Source organism: Felis catus, chromosome C1 (assembly GCF_018350175.1).
Source record: "Felis catus isolate Fca126 chromosome C1, F.catus_Fca126_mat1.0, whole genome shotgun sequence".
Classification (NCBI taxonomy): Eukaryota; Metazoa; Chordata; class Mammalia; order Carnivora; family Felidae; genus Felis; species Felis catus.
In genome coordinates this window covers 187,523,315-187,535,509 of record NC_058375.1, presented here as the reverse complement: position 1 = coordinate 187,535,509, position 12,195 = coordinate 187,523,315, and the positions used below count along the sequence as shown (strand labels likewise).

The following is a 12,195-nucleotide window of genomic DNA, read 5'->3' as shown; positions in this document are numbered from 1 at the left end:
TCCGAGTAGACTGTTGGAAACATAACATCTGGAGCTCAGGGGACAGTGTAAGGAAGTGGTTATCGATATTGTAAATCTCCCAGAAGTAACTGGTTTAGGGAAAAGAGGCTTATAATGGTTTGAGGGGCAGATAAGAAAATGAACTATGGTGTTCAATCACACAGCTGAGAAGCCTTGCTGTCCACCAGCATGCTATGCCTCCCTTGTAAGGGAGACCTAAATGGCTTAGGTAAGTGCTTGCAGCTGACCCTCCAGCTCTTGAAGCTCACACTTTCCTAAAGCCTGCTCTATCAGGGCAATGTGCGGTCACAGGGTGTGTATGCATGCGCATGCGCGGGGGGGGGGGGGGGGGGGCGCTAGTGGGCTGCGCATGCGCAGTAGCAGGCAGGCGGTTAGGCGCAGACCCACCCGCAGAGCATGGGGGAATAGAGACGCACCAAGGGATGGCTAAGGTTTCCAAAGCAGCTGATAACCGCGGCGGGCGGGTCCATTCCCTGTACACAGCCCCTATGCTTCCCAGGAGTCGTCATGTCAACGTGGAAACCATGGACAAAAAAGGGTTGGCATCTTCTCCGGCTCGTAACTTCCAGGAGCCTAAGACTGGTTATCTGCCCAAGGAAGAGAACAAGAAGGGCACTGGGTACTGGCTGCTGAATGTGAGTGGGGGCCCGGGCTGGGGGAGTCTGTTTTCTACCTGGTAAATTCAGTCCCAGAGGACTGGGGAAGGACAGAGGGCTCAGTGCATGCAGATGGGAGGGAGGGAGACCTGCCCTAAGTTGGAAGGTGTTAATACCTGAGGAAGTGCTTATTTGTGGGAAGTTGACGATTATTTAACGGATCACAGTCTCGTTTTATTAACTATTAAATTAAGACAATTTAGATAATACTTATGACAATCTCCCTTACTTATAGGGTCGTATGAAGATCTGAGGGAGACGGTGATGCAAAGTGCTTAACACTGCAAAGCACAGAGTGAATAAGTGTCAGCTGCTGTCATCATTGACTTTAGTGATGGTGTCATCACATATCATTGGGATTTCATTTATATGGTCAAAAGGCTAAACTCCAGAAACTTTAGTTACCTTTGTTTTCAATTCTTGAGGTTCTTACAGATGAACCTGTAGGACCAAATCTGCATCATGTCTACAAAGTGAATTATTGGCCTCCTGTTCTTAATTAGAAAGATTAATTTATATTTGAAATGTATGAAACTTTTGAGTTTCAAGAAGCTCTTGAGTTTCAAGTTGGATGCTTAACCAACTGAGCCCCCCCAGGGACTCCCCAAAAAACAAAGTTTCTCACATTAAAGTAACTGGCTCTTTACTCTCTACTAATTGGGAAAATCTGTAATGGCAAAAAGCTACCATGCAGCAGTGTTTTTAATTTACTTATAGGTACAACAGTATCTACATACATTCAAAAAAGAATAGTGTACCTATATGCAAGGTACACTGTTTACCCAAGTTTGGTTTCCCAAATTATTTGACCGTAGAATATTTAATATTTTGAGAGAACAACAAAAAGAGCTTAGGAAATGAAATGTGCACTTGGATTTAGTTATAATGACCACGTAAATGAATTCTTTTCAGACACAGATCCAGAGGAATGAGTAATGAGTTTATGCACTATAGGCATTTATTATATAATACATTTAGAGTAATGCAAGCATATGTTATTAAAATTATAATAGCTATAAGATACATAATGTAGACCATTGAACATGGAATGGATGGCGCTCTTTAATAAATGCTGCCTATGTATCAGTACACAGATGGGACATTATATATTTGGGCAACAGGTAGTCTTTCTATGATTTCTTGGCATTTTATGGTACATGATTTCTTGAAAGCAGTTTATCATAGTGGAATCAGAACAGCTCTGTAAATATGTTTAGCATTTTCTGTACAAAATACATTTGTTTTAAACTTGAAAGCAGATATCTCTCATATATATTTCATATCCTCTTAGCATACATTTTGGAAAACACTAGTTTGCAGATAATGCTTAGAACACATTTCAATTCATTGTTATTCAAAGTTGAGAACCACAGAGATTGGAAATGGGAAAAGCTGGTGGGTTTTAAGGAGGGGGTTGACATGGATCAGATATGCTTTATGGGAAAATTGTTAGGATTTAAGGAGAGATTAAAGAATGTAGACAATGAGTACAGTAAAGTAAAATCTCTGAGAGAATGGAAAAGTATGGTCTCTAGAGCACAGAGAGAGGTATCCTTCTTAGATAGGAAGAAAGGCATCTCTTCCTTCAAACCAGTGTATATTTTATCCTTGGATCACTGGTATCCAAATCTTCTAGGATACTTACTAAAATCTAGATTCTTGGGCCTCCACCTTAGATCTACTGAATCAGAAGGCTGGGGCCCCAGGAATATGCTCAAATTTTAAACTACCCCTGTGGTTCATAGTTTGAAAATTACTATAGATAGAGGAAAAAGATAGGCATTGATGTGGAAGTTGTAGATTGAGGGAGTATGCTAGAGAAGAAAGCAAATGAAGCCAGAAGAGTTTCATGAACCAGGTGAAAGAAAAAGGAGGGATAAATGACTGGAGATCTCGGTGAGATGAAAAGAAAGTTTATTGGGCGCCTGGGTGGCGCAGTCGGTTAAGCGTCCGACTTCAGCCAGAGTTTCATGAACCAGGTGAAAGAAAAAGGAGGGATAAATGACTGGAGATCTCGGTGAGATGAAAAGAAAGTTTATTGAATATAAATTACTAAAGGAATTGGAATGATTAAATACAGAGAGTGCTCCAGTTGAGGGGTATTGCAGTTTCTGATTTTGGTAAAAATGTGGATTATGTACACTGCACATTAATATCAGTTCTTTAAACCTCGTTAGTTCCTTTCAGCAGCTCACTGCTGAAAGCAAACTAGATGCTACTTCCTAACTTCTCGTTATTTTACTTTTATTACACCTAGGCTTGTGTGCCAAGTTTTGTATTAGACACAGGGATGCAATGGTGAACAAGACAAGCAAAGCACCTTTCTTGAAGCTAATTTTCAATTGGGAGAGAGAGTTACAGATTATGTTGCATTCTAAGGAAATAAAACGGCACTGCGATATAAAATAATTGTGGTGGAGAAAGATAGTAGTTGGGACAGGGGATCAGAGAATGCCTCTGTAAGTATTAGCTTTTAAGTGAAAACCTGAAGAGACTAGCTACCATTTAAAGAGTTTTGGAGAGCATAATAAAAGGAGTAAAGAAGCGTGAAGTTTCTGCAGACGGCTAGTTCGGAATGGTCACAGAACATAGTGAATGAGAGGGGGAGTGGCGTGAAATGAGGCCATAGCATATCTTTTTTTGTATGTTTAAAGTATCTTAAATTTTTTTGTGTATGAATTTTCTGTTCAAGTTATTTTCCTAAGAGAATTTTGTTCTTTTCCTCCTCCACTTTTCAAAAATTCTTTATTTAAGGATATTAGATCTTCATCTGTGATACGTGTTACAAATATTTTTTCACAATTTAACAGCTGTATTTTGACTGTTCATGGTACTTTTTGCTATGTAAAAAGGTTCTCAATTTTATGAGGTCAAGCTTATCAATCTTTTATTACATCTGAATTGTGGGTCTTAGTTAAAAACTGTTTACATACACCCTAGTTGTAAAGGAATTTACCTGTTACCTTCTAGTACTTGTATATCATTTTTACATTTAATCCTTGATATTATCATTTTACATTTAAATCCCTGATTTATTTTGGGGCACCTGGGTGGCTCAGTTAGTTGAGCTCCTACTTCAACTCAGGTCATGATCTCCTGGTTCATGAGTTTGAGCCCCGCATAGGGCTCTGTGCTGACAGCTCAGAGCCTGGAGCTTGCTTCAGATCCTGTGTCCCCTCCCTCTCTCCCTCCCTCTCTCTCTCCCTCTCTCTCTCCCTCTCTCTCCCTCTCTCTCCCTCTCTCTCCCTCTCTCTCCCTCTCCCTCTCCCGCTCTCCCGCTCCCCCGCTCTCCCGCTCCCCCGCTCACGCTCTGTCTCTCTCTAAAAACAAAACAAAACAAAAACACATAAAAAAATCCCTGGTTTATTTGGATTGTATGGTATGAGGTATGAATTTTTTTTCCTTCTTAAAGTAGATGCCCTTAAACCATTTATTAAGAAAAAAAATCCATCTTTGCTGCATTGATTTGAGATGTCACCTTTATACTAAGTGAACATATATATTTGATTTTTTTCTGGACTTTCTGTTCTAGTGGTCTGTTTTTCAGATCATGTACCAGGACCATACTATTTTATTTTAAAGACTTATACTATGCCTTAATGTCTGGTAAGGCTGGTTCCCAACTTTGTATTTTTCCTTTTCTAGTGATATCCTGAATATTATAACTTTTTAAAAAGCACTTGATTATTAATTGCTTTATCTCTGTAAAGAAGCTTATATTCTTTTATAAGGATTGCATTAAATTGATGAGTTAGGTAAAACTGACATCTTTATGATGTTGACTTGTCCTGTATAAGAGGTAAGAGATGCCTTTCCATTCATTTCAGATCTACTTAGGTATCTTGTAGATTTCCTTTTAGGAGTTTTGGACAGTTTTTGTTAAGATTATTTCTAAGGAGGGCCTTTTTCTGCGCTGTATCCCTTATTTTTTACGTATATTAAGGCTATTGATTTCTGTATGTTAATTTCATAACCTACTACCTTATTGAAATTTTTAAACATTTGAGCTAGTGTTGTTATTTTAATTTTAGATACACAATCAGATCATCTTCAAATAGAGATAATTTTATTTTTTTTTCCAATTCTTTTGCCTTTAGTTGATCTCTCTTATCTAACTGCTTTGTCTCATGCCACCAGTAAGATGTTGAAGAGTGATGCGATAGCAGGCAGCCTTGCTTTGTTCCTGATCTTAGTAAAAGTGCTTCTAGTGTTTCCATACCAAATGAAACACTGGCTTCAAGACTTGCTTAATTCCCATTTTTGAGAATGTTGAATTTTGTCAGAGCCATTTAAACATGTATGGAAATAATCATACAACTTTTCTCCTTAGATCTAGGATGTGTTATATTGTATTAATGAATTTCCCAATATCAAACTGCCTTGCATTCCTGGAATTAATACCTCTTGGTTATTGCATATTATTTTCTTAATGTGGTGCTCAATTTGTTTGTTATTATTTGGTATTTTTGTATCAATATTTATAAGTGATACTTGTCTATAATTTTATCAGTTTAGGTATGGTGTTATGCTTGCTTCATAGAAATAGAAAGTTTTCCTTAATATTCAGTGATACAATCTGTAGTGCATGGGATGTCTGTTCTTTGAAGGTTTGATAGAATTCCTTGTAAAAACTCCTGGCCCTGGTACTTTTTTTTGTGGTGGTAGTTCCTTGCTAACTTTCTCTATTTCTTTTATGGAAATTGGTCTATTTAAGCTGTTTATCACTGATAGGGTAAATTTTGTTAATTAGTATTTCCTTAGGAAATTATACATTTCATTTAGATTTTATTTTTTTTTTCATATATGAAATTTATTGTCAAATTGGTTTCCATACAACACCCAGTGCTCATCCCAAAAGGTGCCCTCCTCAATACCCATCACCCACCCTCCCCTCCCTCCCACTCCCCCATCAACCCTCAGTTTGTTCTCAGTTTTTAACAGTCTCTTATGTTTTGGCTCTCTCCCACTCTAACCTCTTTTTTTTTTTTTTCCTTCCCTTCCCCCATGGGTTTCTGTTAAGTTTCTTAGGATCCACGTAAGAGTGAAACCATATGGTATCTGTCTTTCTCTGTATGGCTTATTTCACTTAGCATCACACTCTCCAGTTCCATCCACATTGCTACAAAGGGCCATATTTCATTCTTTCTCATTGCCACATAGTACTCCATTGTGGAGTACTTTATCCATTCATCAGTTGATGGACATTTAGGCTCTTTCCATCATTTGGCTGTTGTTGAGAGTGCTGCTATGAACATTGGGGTACAAGTGGCCCTATGCATCAGTACTCCTGTATCCCTTGGATAAATTCCTAGCAGTGCTATTGCTGGGTCATAGGGTAGGTCTATTTTTAATTTTTTGAGGAACCTCCACACTGTTTTCCAGAGCAGCTGCACCAGTTTGCATTCCCACCAACAGTGCAAGAGGGTTCCCGTTTCTCCACATCCTCTCCAGCATCTATAGTCTCCTGATTTGTTCATTTTGGCCACTCTGACTGGCGTGAGGTGATATCTGAGTGTGGTTTTGATTTGTATTTCCCTGATAAGGAGCCACGTTGAACATCTTTTCATGTGCCTATTGGCCATCTGGATGTCTTCTTTAGAGAAGTATCTTTTCATGTTTTCTGCCCATTTCTTCACTGGGTTATTTGTTTTTCGGTTGTAGAGTTTGGTGAGCTCTTTATAGATTTTGGATACTAGCCCTTTGTCCGATATGTCATTTTCAAATATCTTTTCCCATTCTGTTGGTTGCCTTTTAGTTTTGTTGGTTGTTTCCTTTGCTGTGCAGAAGCTTTTTATCTTCATAAGGTCCCAGTAATTCACTTTTGCTTTTAATTCCCTTGCCTTTGGGGATGTGTTGAGTAAGAGATTGCTACAGCTGAGGTCAGAGAGGTCTTTTCCTGCTTTCTCCTGTAGGGTTTTGATGGTTTCCTGTCTCACATTCAGGTCCTTTATCCATTTTGAGTTTATTTTTGTGAATGGTGTGAGAAAGTGGTCTAGTTTCAACCTTCTGCATGTTGCTGTCCAGTTCTCCCAGCACCATTTGTTAAAGAGACTGTCTTTTTCCCATTGGATGTTCTTTCCTGCTTTGTCAAAGATGAGTTGGCCATACGTTTGTGGGTCTAGTTCGGGGGTTTCTATTCTATTCCATTGGTCTATGTGTCTGTTTTTGTGCCAATACCATGCTGTCTTGATGATGACAGCTTTGTAGTAGAGGCTAAAGTCTGGGATTGTGATGCCTCCTGCTTTGGTCTTCTTCTTCAAAATTACTTTGGCTATTCGGGGCCTTTTGTGGTTCCATATGAATTTTAGGATTGCTTGTTCTAGTTTCGAGAAGAATGCTGGTGCAATTTTGATTGGGATTGCATTGAATGTGTAGATAGCTTTGGGTAGTATTGACATTTTGCCAATATTTATTCTTCCAGTCCATGAGCAGGGAATGTCTTTCCATTTCTTTATATCTTCTTCAATTTCCTTCATAAGCTTTCTATAGTTTTCAGCATACAGATCTTTTACATCTTTGGTTAGATTTATTCCTAGGTATTTTATGCTTCTTGGTGCAATTGTGAATGGGATCAGTTTTTTTTATTTGTCTTTCTGTTGCTTCATTGTTAGTGTATAAGAATGCAACTGACTTCTGTACATTGATTTTGTATCCTGCAACTTTGCTGAATTCATGTATCAGTTCTAGCAGACTTTTGGTGGAGCCTATCGGGTTTTCTATGTATAATATCATGTCATCTGCAAAAAGTGAAAGCTTGACTTCATCGTTGCCAATTTTGATGCCTTTGATTTCCTTTTGTTGTCTGATTGCTGATGCTAGAACTTCCAGCACTATGTTAAACAACAGCGGTGAAAGTGGGCATCCCTGTCGTGTTCCTGATCTCAGGGAAGAAGCTCTCAGTTTTTCCCCATTGAGGATGATGTTAGCTGTGGGCTTTTCATAAATGGCTTTTATGATCTTTAAGTATGTTCCTTCTATCCCGACTTTCTCAAGGGTTTTTATTAAGAAAGGGTGCTGGATTTTGTCAAAGGCCTTTTCTGCATCGATTGACAGGATCTTATGGTTCTTTTCTTTTATTAATGTGATGTATCACGTTGATTGATTTGTGAATGTTGAACCAGCCCTGCATCCCAGGAATGAATCCCACTTGATCATGGTGAATAATTCTTTTTATATGCTGTTGAACTCGATTTGTTAGTATCTTATTGAGAATTTTTGCATCCATATTCATCAGGGACATTGGCCTGTAGTTCTCTTTCTTTGCTGGGTCTGTCTGGTTTAGGAATCAAAGCCAATACTGGCTTCATAGAATGAGTGTGGAAGTTTTCCTTCCCTTTATATTTTTTGGAACAGCTTGAGAAGGATAGGTATTATCTCTGTTTTAATGTAGAATTCCCCAGGGAAGCCATCTGGTCCTGGACTCTTATTTGTTGGGAGATTTTTGATAAATGATTCAGTTTCTTTACTGGTTATGGGTCTGTTCAAGCTTTCTATTTCCTCCTGTTTGAGTTTTGGAAGTGTGTGGGTGTGTAGGAATTTGTCCATTTCTTTCAGGTTTTCCAGTTTGTTGGCTTATAATTTTTCATAGTATTCCCTGGTAATTGCTTGTATCTCTGAGGGATTGGTTGTAATAATTCCATTTTCATTCATGATTTTATCTATTTGGGTCATCTCCCTTTTCTTTTTGAGAAGCCTGGCTACAGGTTTATCAATTTTGTTTATGTTTTCAAAAAACCGACTCTTGTTTCGTTAATCTGCTCTACAGTTTTTTTAGATTTTGTATTGTTTATTTCTGCTCTGATCTTTATTATTTCTCTTCTTCTGCTGGCTTTGGGGTGGCTTTGCTGTTCTGCTTCTATTTCCTTTAGGTGTGCTGTTAGATTTTGTATTTGGCATTTTTCTTGTTTCTTGAGATAGGCCTGGATTCAATGTATTTTCCTCTCAGGACTGCCTTTGCTGCATCCCAAAGCGTTTGGATTGTTGTATTTTCATTTTCGTTTGTTTCCATGTATTTTTTAATTTCTTCTCTAATTGCCTGGTTGACCCACTCATTCTTTAGTAGGGTGTTCTTTAACCTCCATGCTTTTGGAGGTTTTCCAGACTTTTTCCTGTGGTTGATTTCAAGCTTCATAGTATTGTGGTCCGAAAGTATGCATGGTATGATCTCAATTCTTGTATACTTATGAAGGGCTGTTTTGTGACCCAGTATGTGATCTATCTTGGAGAATGTTCCATGTGCACTCGAGAAGAAAGTATATTCTGTTGCTTTGGGATGCAGAGTTCTAAATATATCTGTCAAGTCCATCTGATCCAATGTATCATTCAGGGCCCTTGTTTCTTTATTGATCCTGTGTCTAGATGATCTATCCATTGTTATAAGTGGGTATTAAAGTCCCCTGCAATTACCACATTCTTATCAGTAAGGTTGCTTATGTTTGTGAGTAATTGTTTTATATATTTGGGGACTCCTGTATTCGGCGCATAGACATTTATAATTGTTAGCTCTTCCTGATGGATAGACCCTGTGATTATTATATAATGTCCTTCTTCATCTCTTGTTACAGCCTTTAATTTAACATCTAGTTTGTCTGATATAAGTGTGGCTACTCCAGCTTTCTTTTGACTTCCAGTAGCATGATAAATAGTTCTCCATCCCCTCACTCTCAATCTGAAGTTGTCCTCAGGTCTAAAATGAGTCTCTTGTAGACAGCAAATAGATGGGTCTTGTTTTTTTATCCACTCTGATACCCTTTGTCTTTTGGTTGGCGCATTTAGTCCATTTACATTCAGTGTTATTATAGAAAGATATGGGTTTAGAGTCATTGTGATGTGTGTAGGTTTCATGCTTGTAGCGATGTCTCTGGTACTTTATCTCACAGGATCCCCCTGAGAATCTCTTGTAGGGCTGGTTTAGTGGTGATGAATTCCTTCAGTGTTTGTTTGTTTGGGAAGACCTTTATCTCTGCTTCTATTCTAAATGACAGACTTGCTGGATAAAGGATTCTCGGCTGCATATTTTTTCTGTTCATCACATTGAAGATCTTCTGCCATTCCTTTCTGGCCTGCCAAGTTTCAGTAGATAGATCTGTCACTAGTCTTATCGGTCTCCCTTTATATGTTAGAGGGTGTTTATCCCTAGCTGCTTTCAGAATTTTCTCTTTATCCTTGTATTTTGCCAGTTTCACTATGATATGTCGTGCAGAAGATCGATTCAAGTTACGTCTGAAGGGAGTTCTCTGTGCCTCTTGGATTTCAATGCCTTTTTCCTTCCCCAGTTCAGGGAAGTCCTCAGCTATGATTTCTTCAAGTATACCTTTAGCACTTTTCCCTCTCTCTTCCTCCTCTGGAATACCAATTATGCGTAGATTATTTCTCTTTAGTGCATCACTTAGTTCTCTAATTTTCCCCTCATACTCCTGGATTTTTTAATCTCTTTTTTTCTCAGCTTCTTCTTTTTCCATAATTTTATCTTCTAGTTCCTCTATTCTCTCCTCTGCCTCTTCAGTCCGAGCCGTGGTTGTCTCCATTTTATTTTGCAGATCATTAATAGCATTTTTTAGCTTCTCCTGGCTGTTCCTTAGTCCCTTGATCTCTGTAGCAATAGATTCTGTGCTGCCCTTTATACTGTTTTCAAGCCCAGCGATTAATTTTATGACTATTATTCTAAATTCACTTTCTGTTATATTGTTTGAATACTTTTTGATCAGTTCGTTAGCCTTTATTACTTCCTGGAGATTCTTTTGAGGGGAATTCTTTAGTTTCGTCATTTTGGATAGTCCCTGGAGTGGTGTGGAACTGCAGGGCACTTCCCTTGTGCTGTCTTGAATAACTTGCGTTGGTGGGTGGGGCCGCAGTCAGACTGGTGTGTACCTTCTCTTCCCCTCTCCTAGGGATGGGATTCACTGTGGGTGGCGTGCCCATCTGGGCTACTTGCACACTGCCAGGCTTGTGGTGCTGGGGATCTGGTATATTAGCTGGGGTGGATCGGCAAGGTGCACAGGGGCAGGAGGGGCATGCTCAGCTCGCTTTTCTTTCAGAGATCCGCTTCTGGAGGGGCCCTGCAGCACTGGGAGGGAGTCACACCCACCGCCCGAGGATTGGATCCGCAGAAGCACAACGTTGGGTGTTTGCCCGGTGCAAGCAAGTTCCCTGACAGGAACTGATTCCCTTTGGGATTTTGGCTGGGGGATGGGCGAGGGAGATGGCGCTGGCTAGCGCCTTTGTTCCTCGCCAATCTGAGCTCTGTCGTCTGGGGCTCAACAACTCTCCCTCCCATTGTCCTCTAGACCTCCCGTTCTCTGAGCAGAGCTGTTACGTTAAAACCTTCCAGATGTTAAGTCCCGCTTGCTGTCAGAACACACTCCGTCCGGTCCCTCTGCTTTTGCAAGCCAGACTCAGGGGCTCTGCTTTGCTTTGCCGGTGGGCTGGCCCTCTGCCCCAGCTCCCTCCCGTCAGTCCATGTATCGAGCACCACCTCTCTGCCCTTCCTACCCTCTTCCGTGGGCCTCTTGTCTCAGCTTGACTCTGGAAAATCTGTTCTGCTAGGCTTCTGGCGGTTTTCTGGGTTATTTAGGCAGGTGTGGGTGGAATCTAAGTGATCCGCAGGACGCGGTGAGCCTAGCGTCCTCTTACGCCGCCATCTTCCCAACTAAGCTAGATATTAACTCATCTTTAAATGTTTGATAGAACTTGGGGCACCTGGGTGGCTCAGTCAGTTGAACATCCAACTTCAGCTCAGGTCATGATCTGTGTTTTGTGAGTTTGAGCCCCATATTGGGCTCACTGCTGTCACCCCAGAGACCACTTTGGATCCTCTGTTCCCCTTTGTCCCTCTCCTGCTTGTGCTCTCTGTCTCAAAAATAAAAATTAAAAAAAATATTTGATAGAACTCACCCGTGAAGCTGTCTCGTTCTGGACTTCTGTTTGTTGGGAGCCTTTTGATTATTAATTCAATTTCATTGCTAGTAATTGGTGTGTTTAAAGTTTTTATTTCTTCCTGGTTCATTTTTGAGTGGTTATATGTTTCTAGGAATTTATCTATTTCCTCTAGATTGCCTATTTGTTGGCATGGAATTTTTCATAATATTTTCGTACAGTCTTGTATTTCTGTGGTTTTGGTTGATATTTCTCCTCTTTCATTTCGGATTTTGTTTGAGTTTTCATCATCGTCCTCTTCTTCCTCTTCTTTTTTTGAGTCTGGTTAAAGGTTTATCAGTTTTGTTGACCTTTTCAAAGGACCAGCTCCTCATTTCATTGATCTTTTCTTTTTTCTTTTTTTAGTTTTTATTTGTGCTCTAATTTTTATTACTCCCTTTCTCGAACTCATTTTTAGCTTTGTTTCTCTTTTTCTAGCTCTGGTCGTTGTAAAGCTAGGTTGTTCATTTGATATTTTTCTTCCTTTTTGAGGTAGGGCTTGTATGACTATAAACTTAAACAGTTTTTACTGCATTCCAAAGATTTTGGGCTATTGTATTTTCATTTGTCTTCATTTGTTTTTTGGTTTCCTCTTTGATTTCTT

General features: G+C 39.5%; 1 protein-coding gene across 7 annotated transcripts in view; it reads left to right on the top strand.

Moving 5' to 3' along the window:
• Positions 1–370: 370 nt before the first annotated feature.
• C2CD6 (C2 calcium dependent domain containing 6) overlaps positions 371–12,195 on the top strand; it is a 178,648-nt gene continuing 166,823 nt past the window's right edge. For 6 of the 7 annotated variants that reach the window (XM_045034280.1, XM_023259603.2, XM_023259602.2 and 3 more), the window contains exon 1: positions 371–656. In XM_045034280.1, the coding sequence (XP_044890215.1) occupies positions 444–656 (213 nt within the window). In that variant the 5' untranslated portion in view covers positions 371–443. The remainder of the gene's footprint in view (positions 657–12,195) is intronic. The other variant, XM_045034283.1, reaches the window with a different exon arrangement.